Genomic DNA, 23,360 nt, shown 5'->3' on the forward strand with positions numbered 1-23,360 from the left:
CGGGTAAAGCCAACTTCGCTGCCTGAAGCCGGGGTTGAGGCTGGAGCTCATGGAAGAATTCTGCGGAACAAAAAAACTACCACATTTGTAAGGAGGGAGGCAGGTGAGGGTGGGCAGCCCCTCGACCAGGAATACAGCCAAGAGATCCACTGGCTCACGACAAGGTGTGCGACAGATCACTAGTTTCTCTGAGGAACAGGAGCTCCGAAATGGTGTAATAAAATAAACCTGAGTTCTAGACTAGTCATGTGAAGGGCTGAATGAAAAAAGTCGAAAAAAGTACTAGTCAGGGATATGTGGAGGAGAGAGATATTGAGATTTAAAAATGAAACCAACCTACAACCCCAAATTCCTAAACATGTTTATAAATCTAATGCTGAGAAAGGCAGCCAACACAATATTTCAGTCCAGAATAAACTAATTTTGTGGGACAGTCTGACAAAGACTTTTAAGTGTTTCAGGTTGCTCAAAGATACAAGTAAAGCTACAAAACAGAAAAAGACTCACAAACTTAGAAAACGGTTGCTGGGGGGAAGGGATAGTGAGGAAGTTTGGGAAGGTCATGTACACACCGCTGTATTTGAAATGGATAACCAACAAGGGCCTACTGAACAGCAGATGGAACTCTGCTTAATGTTATGGGGCAGCCTGGATGGGAGGGAGGGTTTGGGGGAGAATGGATACATGTGTATGCATGGCTGAGTACACTGGCTGTTCCCCTGAAACTACCACACATTGTTAATCAGTTATACCTCAATACAAAACAAAGTTTAAAGTTCAAAAAATATATACATTGAAAAAAAAGAAAAACGTCAGTTGCTACTTGCATTGTAGCGATTTTTTTTTTTCGCTACTATTGTATCCCATGTCTTAGCAATTTGCAACAAGATCCAATGGCCCAGGGGAGGCCATGTACTTTATTTATTTATTTATTTTTCTAATTATTTATTTATTTGCATTACAATAGTTTAATATGAACAATCAGAACTAATGAACAGTATAACAATATTTTACAACTGAAATAATTAAAATAAACTATAAAATTACTACATAAAACAGGTCTGATCTAGCTTATTTACTTTCTATAATCTCTTCAGTGCTGCAAAACCATTTATTTCTTTTTTTTTTTCATGTTTTAATAAACACTTCGTCTTTTTGTATTGCTTTCTTTTTCATCACAATAATAGAAATATAACACCATATATCACCGTAAAACACATTTCCACATAAATGCTGATAAGCACAAAATATTTTTCATCATTTACATTTTAACTGTAATAATATATGGCAGGATTAAAGCTGCATCCATCATGTGTCTAACTAACCTTGCTGTAATGAATTTTTAAATGTAATGGTTTCTGTTGCAAAGTAAAATCGTACATAATGTCTAGTGACACAGTACGCTGGTGAATGGGTGGTTTTGGAAAATGGAAATGCAACTTCATTTTTAATTAGATTAATAAACTTCACCACCTCCACCTCCACCTCCAGCCAGCTTCCCAACCCTCCCTCCCACCACCATTATTTATTTATTTTAAATGAGGCTTTTAATTAATGTTTGACAGAGCTGATTCAGGTTGAATAGACTAAATTTCTTTAAACAAACTTACTTATACTCCAGAGTCCTTTAAAAACTTAATAGCATTTATACATTGAAGGTATTTGATTTTCTTGTAACTAGCACTTCAAATGCAACAAGCATTTGAAGCAACAAGCATTTGACCCAACAAGTAAAACTTTCTACAGTTCATAACTTTTATAAATAAATTAAATGTACAGTGAATAAGTTCTCTGAAATATTTCAATATTTCTGCAGGTTCAGTAACATCATAAAATACATATCAACTAAAATTCACAAATCTAAAAACCTGTTAGGCATTTTTAGGCGTTTTAAGTTGGAAATGAAGACCAATGTTACATCGTAATATGCCAATTACAAATAGTACTTCAAATAGCAAATACTACAGTTTGTCCCAAACTTTAAAAACTATTCATGAACTCAACACTGAACTATTGATGGCTATGAGAATTGTTTCCTAGCCTTTTTGAAAATTTCAACCCATTTACGTTTAAGGTAATTATTGATAAGTATGATCCCATAGCCATTTTCTTTACTGCTTTGGGTTCAAGTTTATACACTCTTTCTGTGTTTCCTGTCTATAGAAGATCCTTTAGCATTTGTTGGAGAGCTGGTTTGGTGATGCTGAATTCCCTCAGCTTTTGCTTGTCTGTAAAGCTTTTGATTTCTCCTTCATATTTGAATGAGATCCTTGCTCGGTATAGTAATCTGGGCTGTAGGGTATTTTCTTTCATCACTTTATGTCTTGCCACTCCCTTCTGGCCTGAAGAGTTTCTGTTGAAAGATCAGCTGTTATCCTTATGGGAATCCCCTTATGTGTTATTTGCTGCTTTTTCCTTGCTGCTTTTAAGATTTGTTCTTTGTGTTTGATCTTTGTTAATTTGATTAATATGTGTCTTGGAGTATTTCGCCTTGGGTTTATCCTGTTGGGGACTCTCTAGGTTTCTTGGACTTGGGTGATTATTTCTTTCCCTATTTTAGGGAAGTTTTCAACTATTATCTCTTCAAGTATTCTCTCATGGTCTTTCTTTTTGTCTTCTTCTTCTGGGACTCCTATGATTCGAATGTTGGAGCGTTTAACATTGTCCCAGAGGGCTCTAATATTGTCCTCATTTCTTTTAATTTGTTTTTCTTTTTTCCTCTCTGTTTCATTTATTTCTACAATTCTATCTTCTAGTTCGCTAATCCTGTCTTCTGCCTCTGTTATTCTACTGTTTGTTCCCTCCAGAGTGTTTCTGATCTCATCTATTGCATTATTCATTGTATACTGACTCTTTTTTATTTCTTCTAAGTCCTTATTAAATCTTTCTTCCATCTTCTCAATCCTTTTCTCCAGGTTATTTATCTGTAACTCCATTTTGCTTTCAAGATTTTGAATCATTTTCACCATCAAAATTCGAAATTCTTTATCAGGTAAATTCCCTATATCTTCTTCTTTTGTTTGTGTTGGTGGGCAATTATCTTGTTCCTTTACTTGCTGGGTATTTCTCTGCCTCTTCATCTTGCTTATATTGCTTTGCTTGGGGTGGCCTTTCCCTCTTCTTGCAGTTTGTGGAGTTCTCTTTATTATGTAGTTTCTTCGCTGTGTGTGGGGTTGGACGGGTGACTTGTCCGGGTTCCCTGGTTAGGGAAGCATGTGTCGGTGTTCTGGTGGGTGGAGCTGGATTTCTTCTCTCTCCTTTAGAAGACAATGGGCTGCTTTTCTGGGAGCCTGGTGACCTCTGCCAGTATTCAGAAGTTGTTTTGTGGCCTTTACTCCACGTTCAAATGTTCTTTTGATGAATTTGTGGGGGAGAAAGTGGTCTCGCGGTCTTATCCCTCCGCCATCTTGTTCCTTCCTCCCCAGAACACTGGATTCTTATATTCCACTTGGTCATGGAGTATCTCTTCCCAGCTGCTCCAGCAAGGTGCAGCCGCTATACCTTACCTTGGAGGAGGGGTATCTCCTCAAGGCCGCCCCTCCTGCTTTGAATGTGGAGCAGCTCCTCTCAGCCCTCTGGTGCCCAAGCAGCCACCGCCTCCTGGAAGTGGTACAGCTCCTCTCGGCCACCGCCCTAACCCTGGGCGCGGGGCAGCTCCTCTCAGCCACGATTCTGCACGTGGTCGGTTGCGCCGGAGCCGGGCGTCTCCCACGTCTGCGCCGCCGGGAGCCGGGCGTCTCCCGCGTCTGCGCCGCTGGGAGCCGGGCGTCTCTCCGGCCATGTACTTTAGAAGAAAGAATCTTCAACAGGAGAGAGGCTAAGACCTGAGCCTCTGCAGTTTCTTATGTGCCATCTGGAGCAAGTCAATTTAACCAATCCCTGCTACATTTTATACATCTATGAAACAAAGAATTTGACAGTAAATAATGATATAAAAGTGATACAAGGAATAATGTTCACTTTAAAAGAATAAAAAATGATGAAAAACCCAGAAATAAAATAAATTCGAAATCTTAAAATGGAAAAATGTGGTCCTCAAAACAAAATAATTAGGAGAAAGAGACACTGGTTTAAGAGAAAATCAGTGAACTGCCACAAACAGACAAAAAAGATACGCATGCAAGAATGGCTTAAAAACATGGAGGATCCAGGATCGTTAGAAAGACTGCATATAGCAAGGGAATGTCAGAGGAGCAGTATTTTCAGAAGTGACATCTGAGAATTTGTTTATTGAACACATGACTGTCTATATCAAAAGTGCATATAGACAGTCCCACCCCCGCCGGAGGTCCGGTGGTTAAGACTCCAGGCTTCCAGTGGTCAGGGAACAAGATCCTGCATGCCATGCAGCATGCCCCACCCCACCCCCCAGAAAAGCACATTTTACGTGTATTTTACCACAATAAATTTTTTAAAAAGTACACTCTGAGTGCTAAACAGGATTAAAAAAAAAGGTAAATCCACAGTGAAAAGAAATATGGTAAAATTTGGAACATCAAGGATAAAGAGAAAATACTAAAAAGAGAAAAGACGACATACTTTAGAAGAATAACAGGTAGATTGACAACAGAGGCAGTGCTGAAAGGCAGTCCTCCACGAATGCTTCACATTTAGGCATTTATACAAACTTTGCTCCTGGACTATGTTTTCAAGTATCTTTGTGTAAGCAGATAGCCCTAAAAAGACAGAATCAGGAACTCTCTTTGGAGACAATTTACATTTCCAGATTATAAAGACAAAGACTTCTTGCTTCCCAGAGACTTTCTAGGGTAATAAAGATAGACATGCCTTCTTCTCACCCCTTGAGAGATTTGCCTACATTCCAGGCTGATAAAGATAATGTCTTATTCTATAGGGAAGGATGGGCAGGTTTTCTGGCAGCTCACAGATTAAAGTCTCCTGGTTTTGGGGTTCCTCTTTTGTAACATACCTCTACTGCATGTGCAGCTCACAGCTGGCTCTCATCACATCACCCTGTCAAATCAGGGAGCTGCCACAAATTACTGCTCTGGCTGCTGCTGCTGCTGCTCTAAGTAGTAAACTGTCTAAATCCATTTAGGTCAGTGGAAACAGTGGAATGAACACCTCTGAAAATTCCTCCACAAAAGCAATGATAAAACTTCTTTTAAAAAGTCAGAATCAAAATTTTCAGAACTCAGGTAAATAACCAAAGGTTTGTAGCAACCTGGGAGTGTTTACCTAAGAAAAACGGTTAAATATCAGTAAGAACAGTGAATTTTGCGGCATTTTAATTGGCCCTATTTCCCCATCTCCCTTTCCCTAGCTCCATGGTAACCTTGAAAACCAAGAGCCTTCAATCACAGTGAAATCCAGCAGCCTGGCAGTCACTAGAGGGGGCAGAAGGAGATTAAAAGCGTTCTTTCCAGAGAGCCGTCATTATCTGACTTGTCTGGTAGTTCCCGGGAAAACTCCACTTGCAAGACTGCCCTTATTTGATATGACTGGACACTCATCCAGTGAAAAATGCTTTTTCTTTGAGGGCACTGTCAAAAATATTCAGAGGCGACTGTTTAACGTCACAGCTGCCTGATATGGTAGGCAAACAACGGGCTCATCAAAAAGTCTCATTGAGAAAGTCAGAAGTCTATAGGAGTTTTGAAAAGCTTCGACGCAGTCCTGAGAATCTAATGATAGGAGGCCATGTGCATGCCCAGGGATGTGGGCACTGCTCAGAAAATACCTGAGCAGGCCCTACACTTCTACTCCTGGAAGAACCCTGAAGCTCTCAGCAGGCAGGAAGTGAAGGCTGAGGCAGAGCCGTCAGCTACCTGGCTGCATGCTGAAGGCATGGCACAACATGTGTGCAAAACCCCTCAGCAAAGGCTGGGAGGCTTACTGGCTCAGGCCTTTAAAGACGTCCCTGTCTAGTCATTAGCTGACCACTGAACTGACTGAGCAAGAACTTCGGTTTTCACATATGACAAAAATACAGATTTTACAGAATTAGTTCAAAACAGACACAGGACAACAAACTAAGGACAAACACTGGGGGAGATGAAGGAAATTTGATCTTCAGAGTGACCACACTTTATAATTTAAAATGTCTGGTTTTCAACAGAAGACCACTAGACAGGAAAGAAATAGTCTCTCTCTCCCTCACACGCACCCCACACTCAACAGATTGTCACTGAGGAAGCCAAGACACTGGATTTAATAAAGATTTCAAATTGGCTACTTTAAATATGTTCAAAGAAATAAGGGAAAGCATGTTGAAGTAACTAAAGTAAATGATCATGATGTCTTGCTAAATAGAGTATTAATGAAGATACAGAAATTATTATTATTGGTTGCACTGTGTGGCATGCAGGATCTTAATTCCTGATTAGGGATCAAACCTGTGCCCCCTGCATTGAAAGTGTGGAGTCTTCCAGTGAACCACTAAGGAAGTCCCCAGAGATTATTTTTATTTTTTTAACTAATTTTTTTAAAGTTTTTTTTTTAAATGTGAACCATTTTTAAAGTCTTTATTGAATTTTTTACAATTTTGCTTCTGTTTCCTGTTTTGGCTTTTTGACCATAAGGCATATGGGAGTCTTAGCTCTCTGGCCAGGAATCAAACCGTTGCCCCCTACACTGGAAGTGTGGAGTCTTAACCACTGGACCACCAGGGAAGTTCTCAGAAGTTATTTTTTAAAAGAACCAAATAGAAAGAGTGCAGCTGAAAAACAGAGTAAGTGAAATGGAAAATTCACTAGAGGCTCAATAGCAGATGTGAGCTGGCAGGAGAACGAAGATAGGTCAATTGAAACTGTCTTGTCCAAGGAGCAGAAAGAAAAGAGAATGAAGAAAATGAACAGAGCCTCAGAGACAGGTAGCACATCATCATTTCTCAACAGTACCTAAAGGAAAAGAGCTCCTTCTTTGAGACTGGCATGAAGACCCGGTCGCGCTCACAGTCTCCAAGGTTCATGGCCAGCCAACAGTTGCACAGGAAATGCCATTTCCTTTCACCTGCTATGTCAATGACAGTTACCTGGCTTACATACCTACAGTAAAATAAAGACAATCATGTTAGAGGGTGGGCATCAATCAGTTGCTGTAACAAGCAGTGACCTTATGGAAACAACCTCAATGTCCACTGATGGCTGAATGGATAGAGAAAATGTGGTATATATAATGTATACAATGGAATATCATTCAGTTATTAAAAAAAGAATGGACTTTTGCCATTTGTGACATGAATAGAGGGCATTACCCTAAGTGAAATAAGTCAGAGAGAGACAAAGACAGATATGATCTCACTTATATGTAGAATGTAAAGGCAAAGCAAAACAAAACCCAAACAAAAACCCAAAACCTGGCTCACAGACACAGAGAACAAATTAGTAGTTGTAGGGGAAGAGTGTGGGGGTGGGTGGGTAGACGGGGTCAGGAGAGTCAGAAGGTACAGACGGCCAGTTATAAAATAAGCCAAGGGGATGCAACATACAGTATGGTGACTATAGTTAATAATATTGTGTCGCATATATGAAAACTGCCACAAGAGCAGAACTTAACTCTCACAACGAGAAAAAACTTCTCTATGAATGGTGATGCTTGTTAATTAGACTTATGGTGATTATTTCACAGTACATACAGACATCAAAACATTAGGGTGTAGACCTGAAGCAAATATAAAGTTGTATGCCAATCATACTGCATTAAAAATAAAAGAACGAAAATCTTTTATTGACAGAGGGTGTCCAAGTAAACAGATTCTGCTTCATTGTAGGGGCAAGAGCCAAAGAAAGAAACTAGATCTGATCCCACGTTTTCCTTACCAACGCTCTAAAGGAGTTCACATACCAAATATCAGAATGCAGACTTCCATAACCTGGAATAATCAGTGTGTGTTTCTATTCCTTAAGATTCCTTCTTTCTACAAGTGACAGTGCCCCACCACCTTTGTAAATATCCCATCTGCCTCCATCTTTCATCACTAGGGTCTAAGGGGGTATAAATGGGGAGTGGGCTTTAATGTTTATATTAATGACTTGTCTTGTTTGGGTCTGCAGCTTCAACTTCATCCTCTTTTCAACCCCAGTTGCTTTACCATGTGTCTCTGCCTTCTCCCCTGATTTCAACCATCAACCAATCTGTCATGCAGAACCTCTGCTCTGCCTGTTTGACTTCATCTTGCACCTAGTCAGCTAATCTCCTTTACTGTAAGGATGCTACTTCTCCAAAAGTCTATATAAAACTATTCAAATCTCTCTAGTCAAAATTCTTATTTCAGTTGGAAGTTATTTCCTATGTGAGGAGCATGGATCGCTTTAACACTAAAATTATTTCTGGGATTCTCTTTTGAAGCAGTTAATAAAATCACAGGTGACTAAGTTGCATTTGATTTAACTTAGCTACTTGTTAAAGCTTTCATTTAATAGCAAAGTACGAAAAAGGAGAAAATATTCATTTTCTGATTGGTGAGAAACTAGTCACCCGTTTTTTTCTCTCTTCTCCGTCTTTCATACAGAAGAGAAACAGAGAATCTAATGTGTGTGTCAGAACAATCTAGTTGATACATTCAGTATGATCAGTAGAAAGATACAGAGAGCATAGTCATTTCCTAAGAAAAAATGCTGGCAGTCTGCTTTTTATTGGGGGTGGACAGTTCTTTTGCTTCTCTGTGTTTCCAAGTTTTTTGTATTCAAACATCTATTACTTTTGCAGTTAAACAAAGAAAAGAAAATACTGACTAAAAAAATTCTTTGAAAGAGCCTTAATAACAAAGTCTAGAAGTGAACAGGTAACTCTTGAGAATTGTAACAAATATTTATTGTTACAATATTGACTGTAATTATCAATTATAACAAATATTTATTGAGTCCTACTATAATTTTGGCGCTGTATGTGCTGTTGAGAATACAAATATGACTAAGTCAACATCTCTATTCCCTGAGGAGCATAAAGTCATTATAAGTTAAAAAATATTATAAGACTCCATATAAAATTAGAATTGATATAAACCAGTGATAAAAGTAAGAAAAATGGAAAATATCATATAGATGTGAATTCCTTTATGTGTTTCCTCAAAGAGAAATATCTATTTAAATTTAAAAATGTACTTCTAATAATTATAAAATATTGTTAAAACTTTGGAAGTAACTAAAACTACCCTGAGGAAAAACTTAAAAAATTCATAATCCTACTACCCAGGGATAACTATTGGTAATAATTTAGTGTATATAGCTCTAGACTTTCTCTTATAAACACACTTGGAAAAAAACCCAACTCTGTTGTGGTATAATTTACATAGGATAAAAGGCACCCATTTAAAGAATATAGTTCAGGGAATTTCCTGGCAGTTCAGTGGTTAGGACTCTGGGCTTTCACTGCCAAGGGCACAAGTTTGATCCCTGGTTGAGGAACTAAGATCCTGCAAGCCATGGAGTGCAGCCAAAAAATAAAAATAATAAAAAGTACTGTTCAATGCATTTTGGACAACTGTATACACCTGTATAATAAACACCACCATCGTCACCCTGAAAAGTTCCCCTGCACCCTTTTCCAGTCAGCCCTCCTCAGGCTCACCCTGGGCTCCAGGTGACCACTGATATACTTTCTATCTCTACAGGTTAATTTGCTTTATTCAGAATTTCACATATTCCTGTGTGTCTGGCTTCTTTTGCTCAACATAATGCTTTCTGAGACTCATCCATGTCGCTGTATCAGTAGATTGTTCTTCTTTGTCAGGAGTAGTATTCCACCAAATGAACACACTAATATTTGTTTATTCATTTACCTGATGGACATTTGTGTTGTTTCCAGTTTGAGGCAATTTTTCATAAAGCTGCTATGAAAGTATTTGTGTAAGACTTGGAGTGGACATACGTTTTCGCTTATCTTGAGTAAATAACTAGGAACGGAATTTCTGGGTCATAGGGTAAATGTATGTTCAACCTTATAAGAAACTGCCAAATTGTTCTTCACCAAGGCTGTACTGTTTTACATCCCACCAGCGGTGTGTGAGAGCTCTTAACTGCTCCCCACCCTCACCCCATCCTGGTTTTGTTAGACTTTTTAGTTTTAGTCCTTCTGGTGGGTGTCTAGTGCTATCACTGTGGTTTTAATTTGCATTTCCTGATGACTGATGATGCTGAGTATCTTTTAAGTGCTTACTATATACCCTATTTACCTTTATAAAAGAAAGTGGAACAATAGTGAAACAAACTGTTCTGTAGATACCTGAACAGGATGGAAGCAGCAGGAAAATCACCGGGCTGTCCTGGCCTTATGGTTGGTGTCTCTGGTCTAGCAGAGAAGGACTTTTTTTTTTTTTTTCAGAGAAGGACTTTTAAAAAAACTTTTTGGCCGTGCTATGCAGCTTGCGTGATCTTAGTTCCTGAACCAGGAATTGAACCTAGACCCTTGGCAGTGAAAGTGTGGAGTCCTGACCACAGGACTGCCAAGGAATTCCTGGGAAGGAATTCTTTTGCTAACAGTTTTAGGCTGGATGCATATTCCTTTCAGGTGGGAAATATTCAGCAACTGACTTGTTTCTGGGTCAGTTCTCAAACCTGGGTCTGAGATCTTTGGGGCTTCCCTAGTGGCTCAGTGGTAAAGAATCTGCCCACAACGTGGAAGACCTGGGTTTGATCCCTGGGTCAGGAAGATCCCCTGGAGAAGGGAAAGGCAAGCCAGAATCCAAGGACAGAGGAGCCTGGTGGGCTACAGTTCATGGGTCCATGGGGTTGCAGAGTTGGACACGACTGAGTGACTTACACACACACTGAGACCTTTGACTTCACTGCCTTCCTTTTTCCTAATCCCAACAAACCAACGATCTCCATACTGAATTAATTTTTATCATCTACTTTCTCCACTCACCTCTCATAATTCTCAGAGTGCTGCTGAAGGAAGATGTGGGAGCATCTGGACCCAGCACAGGGCAGGTACACACTCATCACTGACCGTTTCTCTAACTCTTGAGGGACATCCCAACTGTAATTCCACTCCTTCCCCTCTCCTTAAGCTCTTCATTTTGACCCAAAGTATATTCTCTATATAGTCATTTATTAAATTTACTCTTTAAAGATGCTTTTTGTATTTAGAGATACTTTTAACTTTATGGTACTTTGGGGCAGTGTTTCATTGTTATTATTTTCTGTTCACAACAGTGACAATATTTAATGGAAAAAAATCTGGGACTCCGTTGGTGGTCCAGTGGTTGAGAATCTCCCTGCCAATGCACAGGACCCAGGTTCTATCCCTGGTCTGGAAAGATTCCACATGCTGCAGGGCAGCTAAGCCTGTGCGCCACAACTAAGTCTGCACTCTAAAGCCCAAGAGCCACAAAAAGAGGGGTCACTGCAATGAGAAGCCTGCACACTGCAACTGGAGTAGCCCCCGCTGCCTGCAACAAAGACCCAGCACAGCCAAAATAAATAAGGATTTAAAAGATGTTTTTAAAAAATCTATCATTCTACCTCTCATAAAATATCTTAATTTTCAATATTTCTTCCCAGGTTTTCTTTTTTGTAGACAGCTTTGAATTAAAATCTAACAGGGAATTCCCTGGTGGTCCAGTGGTTAAGACACTGTACGTCCCATGCAAAGGGCATGGGTTTGCTCCCTGATCGGGGAACTAAGATCCCACATGCTGCATGCTGCAGTCAAGAAAATATTAAAAAAAAAAAGAAAGAAATAAAAATAAAATCAAACAGTTATTTGTTACTATTTGATCCAAAACATTATGGTTATTTATTGTGATGCCGTGCAGGTCTTTCCCCAGAATGCTACAGAGAAGCAGCACACCAGCCTGATTTGGGTACTTACCAAGAAGGGCTGACCCCAGAATTGTCATGCCAGAGCCGCAGGCTGTGTAATTCCCCCAGAGAGGATGGAGTGCCCAGGAGGAAAACATCCAGTCCCCCGCGTTCAAAGACTGCCTTCTGGGGGTCACAAAGGTGGTGGGGCTCGCTCCGCCCCTCTGATCCATAAAGGGTGATAACTACCTAAACCAGGACAAAGAAAAGATAAGATGCGGCAAGTTATAACATGAGTATTTTGATTTATCTCTAAGGGGAAAGATGAAGACAGAGAAAACTGTACTTAGACGAAGTCCTGGAGCCTTAGACAAGCAGAGAGGGCTCTTCAAATGTACAATTTTTAAAAGTTTTTTGGCTGCACCCCATGGCATATGGGATCTTAGTTCCCCGACTAGGGATCAAACCCATGTCCCCTCAGTGGAAGCATGGAGTCTTAACCATTGGGTCGTCAGAGAAGGCCTAGATGGACAGTTGAGAACCAGGAAAGACCACCCTCCGGGATCTGTGTGAAGGATGACTGGGTGCCAGGATGTCACCAAGGGTTTTGGAGTGCACCTTGCATGGCAGAAGGCACTGAGCAGTGAGGGAAGAACCTTTACTTCACTCACATTGGCTGTCGTAGCAGCCCTTCTTCGATAGCCCGTGGAGACCTCGATAAGGTAGTGGAATTGAGAGCTGGGGTCATTATCAGCCAGGATGGTGACCTTCACCTGCAGGAAAAAGCAGAACCAAGAAAACCAGCATATCTTCACTCCTTACAGCCCAACGAGAAGCAGGAGGATACATTGCAGCAGCTTTGGTGACTCCGAGGAAAGCAAGGGTGAGGGGGGAGAAGATAAAACAGATAAGCAGACCTAAGTTAAGTGATAAAAGTGGGGGCTAGGGGTTGAAAGTCCAGGGTTTATGCCACGAGAATGAAACAGTCATAAAATCAATTGATTGGGTCTTGGGCCTCTAAATCTCTCCACATTCCACCCACCCAGAAAGGGTTATCAGATAAAAGACACCTAGTTAAATGTGAATTCCAGATAAATGATGAATAATTTGGGGTCATATTTACGCTAAATATGAATTCACTATTTATTTGAAATTCAAACTTAACTGGGTGCCTCGTATTTTTATTTACTAAAATCGGTAATTCCATGCCCACAGCATATTCGCATATTCTAGAATTTCCACATGTAGGAAAGCAAGGATGAGAAAGATATAGAACAGAAATTAGAAGGAAGCTGTCAAAGGATTTTTTGTTTAAAAAGATTCCATACAGGTTTCTTACATATTGCAGTTACCTTAAATTATAACTTTTTTGACTTATCCATAACTTTCATATCCAATGTATTAAGTGAGATAAATGTGCATTTAATTATAGTTAAGTTCTCTGTGTGTTTTCTTTTGGCTTATTCCTGACCTAAATGAATCATATGAGGATTCAACCTTGGCTAAAAGAAAAAAAATGGAGAAAAAGAAATAAGTCCCTGGGCCTTGGGACAGTAGACATGAAGAGAAATGTTAAGAGAAGTCTCACTGGAATTTTTACTACCTGCTACCTGCCTCTTTTCAATAAAGGTATCTCTTTTCCCCCTTCATCTTGTTCAACATACTCAAGACATTGTGGCAAAGCTTTCAGAATCAAAGTCTCATTACCTTCTGTGCATCTGCCTGGTCCTTCCTCCGAGCCCACACGAATATGAGCATATAGATTCCGACAAGGCTGGCCAGCAGGGACACCCCGACTGGGTTGCTGGTCACTCGAAGGAACAGCTCAGCCACGTCTTCCACATTCACCGTCCGGGGCACAATGAAGAAATCGCTGCCGAAGTAGGTCAGGTGGTTGCAGAGACACTGTGTTCTTACCAGTGTGCTCTGTGGCCCGACCTGGAATGACAGTCAAGATCGGGGCCCCAACTCACCGGCATGCTAAGGAAGGGACACATATAAAACGTAAACACAGACACACAGATTTGGAAAAGAAGGTCTGATGGCTCATTCTCCGCTGGTGTTAATGTGACCTGGGAAAACTGATGGGCACAGCAGCTTGGCAGCATTTAGTAAAACTGAAGAAGTACAAACTCCTTGGATCCTGAGATTCCAGTTCTGAATGCATATCCTGAGGACTCTGCACACATGCACAAGGAAATGTGAAAAAGGATGTCTCTGTCAGCACTGGTTACAACTAGGAGAAATCAGAACCACCTCTGTGTCTGGTAACAGCAGAACATACAAACAAGTAAATAAGGAAGTAGGGGCAAACAAATGGACTACTATACAGCAGATAAAATGAATGGACTGAAGCTGGATATATCAATGCTGAGTGGGCAAAGCAAGTTTAAAAGGATATAACAGTGTGATACCATTTATACAAAGATGGAGAGCATGCAAACCATCACTCATGAATCCATGTTTAACAATCTTCCTCACTAGGCACTGTCCTATCCATCGCTAATTCCTATACAGGAGCTTGGTATGCAGAAGATGCTCAATATATACTTGCTGAAAGAATGAATTTGTTGTTGTTCAGTCGCTAAGTCACATCCAACTCTTTGTGACCCCATGGACTGCAGCATGTTATGCTTCCCTGTCCCTCACTATCTCCCAGGTTCCGTTCCGTTCCGTCGCTCAGTCGTGTCCGACTCTATGCGACCCCGTGGACTGTAGCCTACCAGGCTTCTCCGCCCATGGGATTCTCCAGGCAAGAATACTGGAGTGGGTTACCATTTCCTTCTCCAGGGGATCTTCCCGACCCAGGGATCGAACCCGGGTCTCCCGCATTGGAGGCAGATGCTTTAACCTCTGAGCCACCAGGGAAGCCCACTATCTCCCAGAGTTTGCTCAAATTGCTCAAATTCATGTCCATTCAATCAGTGATGCTATCTAACCACCTTATCCTTTGCTACCCTCTTCTCCTTTTGCCTTCAATCTTTCCCAGCATCAGAGTCTTTTCCAATGAATTGGCTCTTCTCATTAGGTAGCCAAAGTGTTGAAGTTTCAGCTTCAGTATCAGTTCTTCCAGTGAATATTCAGGGTTGATTTCCTTTAGGATTGACTGGTTTGATCTCCTTGACAGACTCTCAAGAGTCTTCTCCAGTACAACAATTCTAAAGCCTCAGTTCTTCGGTGGTCAGCCTTTCTTATGGTCCAGCTCTCAACTCCGTACATGACTACTGGAAAAACCACAGCTTTGACTACACGGACCTTTGCCAGCAAAGTGATGTCTCTGCTTTTTAATATGCTGTCTAGGTTTGTCATAGCTTTCCTTCCAAGAAGCAAGCGTCTTTTAATTTCAAGGCTGCGGTCACCGTCCACAGTGATTTCAGAGCCCAAGAAAATAAAATCTGTCACTGCATATACCAAATTCCAGACAGTGGTTACCCTTTGATAAGAGGGAAGAAACAAGGTCTTTTCCAAGGAGTCAGTTCTTCGCATCAGGTGGCCAAAGTATTGGAACTTCAGCTTTAGCATCAGTCCTTCTAATGAATATTCAGGACTGATTTCCTTTAGGATGGACTGGTTGGATCTCCTTGCAGTCCAAGGGACTCTCAAGAGTCTTCTCCAACACCACAGTTCAAAAACGTTAATTCTTCGGCACTCAGTGTTCTTTATAGCCCAACTCTCACATCCACACATGACTCCTGGAAAAACCATAGCTTTGACTAGATGGACTTTTGTTGGCAAAGTAATGTCTCTGCTTTTTAATATGCTGTCTAGGTTGGTCATAGCTTTTCTTCCAAGGAGCAAGCATCTTTGAATTTCATGGCTGCAGTCACCATCTGCACTGATTTTGGAGCCCAAAAAACAAAGTCTCTGTTTCCATCGTTTCCCCATCTATTTTCCATGAAGTGATGGGACTGGATGCCATGATCTTAGTTCTTTGAAAGTTGATTTTTAAGTCAACTTTTTCACTCTCCTCTTTCACCTTCATCAAGAGGCTGTTTAGTTCTTTGCTTTCTGCCATAAGGGTGGTGTCATCTGAGTATCTGAGGTACTGATATTTCTCCTGGCGATCCTGATTCCAGCTTGTACTTCATACAGCCTGGCATTTCGCATGATGAGGGCATATCAGCTGTTAAACTGATACTACACTTGATCTGATGCTAAAGCTGAAACTGCAATACTTTGGCCACCTCATGCGACGAGTTGACTCACTGGAAAAGACTCTGATGCTGGGAAAGTTGGGGGCGGGAGAAGGGGACGACAGAGAATGAGATGGCTGGATGGCATCACCGACTCTGTGGACATGAGTTTGAGTGTACTCCGGGAGTTGGTGATGGACAGGGAGGCCTGGCGTGCTGTGATTCATGGGGTCGCGGAGAGTCGGACACGACTGAGCGACTGCACTGAACTGAACACTTGATCTTAGCCAAAAGACAGAGAAGTGACAAAAGCTCTTTTTTGCAAATGAAAGTCAGCCTCATTTACTCACCGCATATTTAGTACTTGTAGAATTGATCAGCTTCCATGTACCACTTACCTTATCTTATATACCTTGTCAGATTTACCATGGACTAATGTTTGGGCAAGAAATGACAAATCTAAAGCACAAATCTAAAGACTTCCCTGGTAGTAGAGTGGATAAGAATCTGCCTGCCAATGCAGGGGACACAGGTTCAATCCCTGGTCCAGGAAGATCTCACATGCTACAGAGCAACTAAGCCCTTGTTCTGCAAATACTGAGCCTATGTGCTGCAACTACTGAAGCCCATGCACCTAGAGCTTGTAATTCCCAACAAGAGAAGCCACTGCAATGAGAAGTCTGTACACTGCAATGAAGAGCAGCCCTCTCTTGCTGCAACTAGAGAAAGCCTGTGTGCAGCAATGAAGACCCAGTGAAACAACAACAAAAAAGAAAACTCTAAAGCACAAGCTTGCTCAGATGGGACATGCTCTCCCAGCCCACCACACACACCTCCCCTTTTATCTAGGCTGATTTATCTCCCTTCCGATGCTTTTTCTTTCTGGGCCATCCCAAACGAGGTTACAGGGACACTGAGTTTATTTCCAGCTGAAATGGGAGAGACGCAGGATTGGGCAGCTTCTACCTAAATAGACATTTCTCCAAAGACATTCAGATGGCCGAGAGACACATGAAAAGACACTCAACATCACTAATAGTTGTTGTTTAGTCTCTAAACTGCGTCTGACTCTTTTGTGACCCTATGGACTGTAGCCTGCCAGGCTCCTCCGTACATGGGATATGCCAGGCAATACTGGAGTGGGTTGCCACTTCTTTCTCCAGGGGATCTTCCCGACCCAGGGATCTGAACCTGTGTCTCCTGCACTGGCAGGCAGATTCTTTACCATCTGAGCCACCAGGAAAGCCCCACTAATTATTCGAGAAATGCAAATCAAAGCTGCAATAAGGTGTCACCTCACTTCGGTCGGAATGGCCATCATCAAAACATACAAACAGTAGACGCTGGAGAGGATGTGGAGGAAAGGGAACCCTCATACACTTCTGGTGGGAATGTAAGCTGATACAGCCACTGTGAAGAGCAGTATGGAGGGTCCTTAAAGAACTAAAACTAGAACTACCATATGACCCAGCAATCTCACTCCTGGGCATATACCCTGAGAAGACCATAATTCAAAAGGACACACGTACACCAGTGTTTATTGCAGCACTATTTACAATAGCCAGGGCATGGAAACAACCTAAATGTCCAGAGATAGATGAATGGAAAAGATGACATGGTACATATATACAATGGATATTACTCAGTCATAAAAAGAAACAAAATTGGTTCATTTGTAGAGATGTGGATGGACCTAGAGTCTATCATACAGAGTGAAGTAAATCAGAAAGAAAAAAACAAATACCACATATTAACGCATGTATGTGGAATCTAGAAAAATGGTACTGATGAATTTATTTCCAGGGCAGGACTAGAGATGCGGATGCAGAGAATGGACATGTGGGCACAGGGGGCCAAGGGGACAAATTGGGAGATTAGGACTGACATATATATGCTTCCAGGGAAGATACCCTGGAAGAGGGCATGGCAACCCACTCCAGTATTCTTACCTAAGGAGACTGGCAGGTTATAGTCCACTGGGTCGCAAAGAGTTGGACACGACTGAAGCAACTTAACACATATACACTTCCATGTGTGAAACAGCTAGCTAGCGGGAACCTGCTGTAAAGCACAGGAAGCTCAGGCTTAGTGCTCTGTGGTGAATTAGAGGTGGGAGGGAGGGGGTATATGTATATGTGATTCACTTTGTTGTACAGCAGAAACCAACACAATATTGTAAAGCAATCATATTTCAATGAAAACAATTTAAAAAAAAAAGAGGTGGGCAGCTTCTGACCTGGCATCCACTGCTCTTCCACATGCTGTTGAGGCTGTCCCAGAAATAACACTGAGTGACGGCAGTGACCACCGAGAACAGGGTGGGCGTCTGCTGAGCGCCCTCCTTGCTTTTATCCAACACCGCTGTTATGTAGTAGGTGCCGACACCATACTGCAGTTTCTCTGGCGTCAGCACCCATGTGTATTCCTCATCTGAGAACAAACAAGAGTGCTTAGCTGCCTTTCAGAGAGGATAAAAATACCATCAGAACCTTTCTTCAGAAGGGTCTATTATTGTTATTATTTTACAAATGGGGAAATGAGAAGCCTAGCATCACAAATGGTTTTAAAGAAAATGACCGGTGATATAATCTGGGGTTCTGGATGACTCCTGTTCCATTAGAAAAATATATCATATGTTTTTGATAAATGAAGATTTCAGTCTAAGGAATTAGAATGTATTATGAGTTTTAGAAAAATGAAATAATCACACATCAAAATGATAACAAGAGAACCTCGGTAACAAGAGAAACCCAAGGGCGACACGGGGGCAGGCAAAGGGCGGTTCCGGTTCCTGGTCTGCACACTGCAGGCTGGGTTTCAGGCCTGGCTTTGTCACCAGGTGGCCGCTAAGGGCTAAGGCAGTCGACCTGGTTTTATCATCTTTCAAACATGAAATCTGAACCGAAGGATCTCCAAGATCCCTTCCAGTTTCTGAGGACATGATATTATTGCCAAGATCAGCAAGGAGGACAGAGTACATGCTCGGAATCAGGAAAGAGCCTGGCGGTGATGCAGACACAATTTGTAGCTGGCCAGCCAGCAGTGAGAGGTGCTGGCTCAGAAGCCCTGTTTAACAGGAAGAGTCACTTGAAAAGTGATTACAAGAGCGCTGGTAAAACTGGTGAAATTCGAGTAAGATCAATACATTGGGTTCCTGGTTGTGACACTGAACCGTGGTTATGCAGGATGTAATAAATAGGGGAGAGTGGGCAGGAAGCGCGTAAGATCTCTGGGTTTTACTTTTTATAACTGTATGTGAATGATCTCAGTTGCATTTTGTTATCTCAAAATAAAAAGTTAAAACAACAACAACAACATGCATTCTAAAGTTTCTGACAACTGGTTGGGGCTTACCTTTCTGCAACACCTTCTCCTTCGGCAGGGAGAAGTTCAGGTGGAAGTGGGTGTGGTTGGGCTGGTGCTGGAACCCCAGGTAGAGTGTCAGCGACAGGGGGCCTTCAGGCTCTATGCACACTATCAGGGACTTTTCCAGGGAGGTGACGTTCACTGTGATAGTAAAATGGTCTGTGCTCATGTTGAGGCTGGTGGGGTGGGTTTCCATGCTCGCATTTCTCCAGAGCATAATCTAGAATGAGAGACAGTTCATTAATCTCCAAGTTTAAGAGGGTTCGTCCATGGCTGCTTTTCAGACTCCTTCTTTGTGATAATGGAATAGAACCTGCTAGGTCTTCCTCTGTGAATGTTAGTGGATAACACAGTGCCAGGGATATACAAGAAAGTATATAGTCTTAGACCTAAAACACTTTCTCCTAAGTGTGAGGGAGATCTCTCTGTAGAAATTCCTAAGCAATGATGTGAATAACAAAATAACGGTATGCCCACAAATCTAAAATGATTTCCTTCAGTTGCTGTAAATTCCCATTCTATTCTCCAGGAATTCCAATTTCCTTCTTTTTCATTCCCTAATAATCAAGTCATACCTCAATATCCTCCATTAAGTCATGGACTTGGAGCAATTTATGATTAGAGCTTAGCAACACACTCCCAACGCTTCCAACAATCTTCTTCTTGTCAAAATCTCTGAAGGGATTGAAAGCTAGTCCTGTTACCTAGAGACAAGAACATTTCAGTTTCTTCAACTGCCCACATATTTATAAGTAACACACTTAAAGGTAATAAGGGATCAGATATCAAAGTAAATGTCAGGATTTCCCCTTGCTAGCATTTGAAATGAAATATTTCTCATAACATTCTACAAGGAAGAATCAGCTAATTAAAGATGAGTCATTTGCTTGAGACCCTCGGAATCATTACTATTTTTGTTTCACCTCTGTACTTGGAGGATTCATTTTACTAGGAAGTAAGAATTCTGCTCTCCAGGATAAGGCTACAATCTTACTTCCGTTTGTTAGGTGATTGCTGAAAGAAATTAAATATGCTGACATGACTAGGTTGGTACATTGAGTCGGTGATTATTTAGAGATTTCCAGTTTTGTATAAAAACTGAAGAGTTCAGATCAGTTCAAATCATAACCCAAAAGCTTAGTGAAACCTAGAAGAGTATTTAATGCTCCCAACCTCTAGCAGGGGTCATGTTTAAGAGTCCTCCATCCCTGCCAGTGTGAAACAGAAATTAGCACACATGACTTTCTCTCATTCTGTCCAGCCTACACTTTCACACTTTCACCCAAATGCCTGCAGCCATCACATCCCATGTTCGTTCTGATCAGAATCAATTTCATACTCACTTGGACATCAACTCCTGGGTGTTTTTTCAAGAGCTCCTCCAGGGCGGACGCTGATGGAAAGCCTAACCTCACAGGGGCTGGGTCACCAAGGGTGTAAGAGCTCAGAGGCAACGTTGATACGTTTTGCCTAAAGAAAAAGAAGTTGAATGGAAATCAGTTGCTCTTTGTTCCCTGAAAGTCCAAAGCCTAAAACGAAATTCCCTCTGTCCTTCCCTCCCTGTTACCTGCTCAGCATCAGGACAGCAGTGGAAGAGGTCAGAGTCACCTCAGGCTCAGCATACCGATTCTGCTGCAGAAATGCCTCCTGGATCCTCCCAAGGCTCAGCAAGGACATTTTCAGTGTATTTTCTACCTGCGTTTACAGAGAAACATCAATACCAGGTGACTCGTGTAATCTTGGTGCACTGTGTTAGTGAGACAACGGTTTGAGAGAGAGGAAAAAGGGACAAGGACCTTGAAAGTGACGAAATGAAAGGTGACACTCACTGGAAGGACCCACGGAGAGCACTTGCCATCTAGCTAAGGACACATCATCCTTTGCATCAACTAAGAGGGCCACCCAGGGAACTATTTCTTTGCCCCATGACATAAGCTGCCTGAGACCTGCTTATGATGAATGTTTTCTAAAAAGAGTTACTTTTGCAATGAAATTATGCATATAATTCACCCATTTAGAGTATATAATTCTGTGCTGTTTATATTCTCAGGTCTGTGCTACTATAACTACGATCTAATTGTGGAACGTTTTCATCTTCACTAAAATAAACCCAGCGGGCAGAACCCAGTGGCAGCCACTGTCCATCCTCCTGTCCCCAGCCCCCACTCCCGCCCCCACTACTACTAGACAACTAGCTTTGTTGTTCAGTTGCTAAGTCATGTCCGATTCTCTGTGACCCCATGGACTGCAGCATGCCAGGCCTCCCTGTCCTTCACTATCTCCCAGAGTTTGCTCAGACTCAGGTCCACTGAGTCAGTGATGCCAATGAACTATCTCATCCTCTGGCGCCCCTGTTCCCTCCTACCCTCAAGTAGTTACCTTAGCAGGAGGTAACTACTAAACTACATTCTGTGTCAATAGACTTGCCTCTTCAGGACATTTCATGTAAATGGAACTATGATCTTCTATGTTTGGCTGCTTTTACTTAGCATAGTGTTTTCAAGGTCCATCCATCTTGTAGCTTGTATCAGTACTTCATTTTTGTTGTTGTTGCTAGGTAATATTCCATCAATAAGGACATACCAAATTTTACTAATCCATTCATCAGACCATGGACACCTGCACTGTTTCCATTTTTTTTGGCTACCTGGCTATTCGAACAATGCTATGAACATGCGTGTACAAGTTTTTGTGTGGACCTCTGAGGGTACATACCAAGGAGTGAACCTACTAAGCCTCATGGTAATTCTCTTTTTAACACTTTGAGGAACTGTCAAACTGTTTTCCAAGGTGGCTGCATCATCATTTTACAATCCAACAACATATAAGTGTTCCAGGTTCTCTGCCTCCTTGCCAACACTTGTTATTATCTGTCTGTCTAGATGTGAAGTGGGATCTCACGGCGGTTTGATGTGCAGTTCCCTAGTGACAAGTGATGTTGCACATCTTTCTATGTGAAGGGTAAAAATAATTTATTTAGTGGAATGTTTATCATACGCCAAACCCTTTACTGAATTCACTAGATTTCAGCACTAGGTGTTCTTGGCTCAGTGGTGGGGTGGAGAGAAGACCTGGGAGCAGGCTTGATGGAGCAGTCTCCTGAGTGGTGCCTGTTTAGCTGGGCTCTCTAGAGGCCTGGAGAATCCCAGAGACGGCAGAACCTGGAGGGCTGCCGGCTATGGGGTTGCACAGAGTCAGACACAACTGAAGCGACAGCAGCAGTAGCAGCTAGAGGTCTAGGGAAAGGCCATGTTGACGCCTGACCTGTCAAGACGAAAATGTCTCTAAACAGAGTTGGCCACTGGCACACACTGTGCCCACCTGCTCGACGCTGTGCCCATGTCTTCGCTGACTAGCTTCACCAGCTTTCATTACGTTGTTGAGGGAGTGGAAGAGGCAGACGGTCACGGGCGTTCTGGAGCCTGGGTCGCTGCTGTTCAGAAATGGGCTCTGCAGTAGCTGCTCATTCAGGTCTGTAAGGGTATCGATGACCCTGACCTGGAATTTCAGAAGACACTTACACATCTCTGCACTGTTTATGACCGCTTTAAATCTGGGTTCTCCTTATAAGGAGTTCTGTGTTCTTCACACACTTCCAATGCATTTTTATAAGAAGCAATATTACAACTTGGCAGGGAAGGAACATATATTGCTACACGTTACCTACAGGAGGATCTGTGTTTCTGGTTATTCTAAGGAACCAACACAACCCTTTTCACTGTGATAAGCAGATCAAATATCTAATTAACAGAAGCTTAAAAAGAAAAAGAAATGCTGAGGAAAAGAGCAATGCTGACAGAAATACCAAGTAGACTATCACTTTATATTTAGGGCCTCCAAAGCACTGAAGATAGACTTAAAAGGGAGATCAAGGAGAATTTCTAAATGAAACAGGAAACACCAATTTTCTTTTCTGTAGGTTGTTTGCAAGTTAAAAAAAAAAACATCAACTAATAAGGTGAATATCCACTAAGTAGTGAATATCCACGGCAGTTATAACAATTTTTGTTTGGAAATGTTATTTTCAAAGTTACATGTATTAAAGACCTCTGCAAAATAAAAAATGCAACAAAATTAAAAAGACATGTTGCTAAAATATCAGCAACATATATAACAAAAGTTAATATCAATATTAAAGCTGTTTTATTCTTAACAA

General features: G+C 41.6%; 1 protein-coding gene across 1 annotated transcript in view; it reads right to left on the reverse strand.

Annotated features, from left to right (window-relative positions):
• Window positions 1-23,360, reverse strand: part of PKD1L3 (polycystin 1 like 3, transient receptor potential channel interacting) — a 68,016-nt gene that overhangs the window by 37,624 nt on the left and 7,032 nt on the right. Inside the window, exons 5-14 of the mRNA XM_088829974.1 lie at window positions 22,526-22,720; window positions 20,772-20,899; window positions 20,548-20,674; window positions 19,780-19,908; window positions 19,193-19,424; window positions 18,075-18,268; window positions 13,413-13,643; window positions 12,377-12,478; window positions 11,776-11,954; window positions 6,861-7,007 (exon numbers count right to left, since the gene is read on the reverse strand). Of these exons, the coding sequence (XP_088686100.1) occupies window positions 6,861-7,007; window positions 11,776-11,954; window positions 12,377-12,478; window positions 13,413-13,643; window positions 18,075-18,268; window positions 19,193-19,424; window positions 19,780-19,908; window positions 20,548-20,674; window positions 20,772-20,899; window positions 22,526-22,720 (1,664 nt within the window). The remainder of the gene's footprint in view (window positions 1-6,860; window positions 7,008-11,775; window positions 11,955-12,376; window positions 12,479-13,412; window positions 13,644-18,074; window positions 18,269-19,192; window positions 19,425-19,779; window positions 19,909-20,547; window positions 20,675-20,771; window positions 20,900-22,525; window positions 22,721-23,360) is intronic.

Source organism: Moschus berezovskii, chromosome 22 (assembly GCF_049115385.1).
Source record: "Moschus berezovskii isolate FMDL1 chromosome 22, NW_MosBer_1.0, whole genome shotgun sequence".
NCBI lineage: Eukaryota > Metazoa > Chordata > Mammalia > Artiodactyla > Moschidae > Moschus > Moschus berezovskii.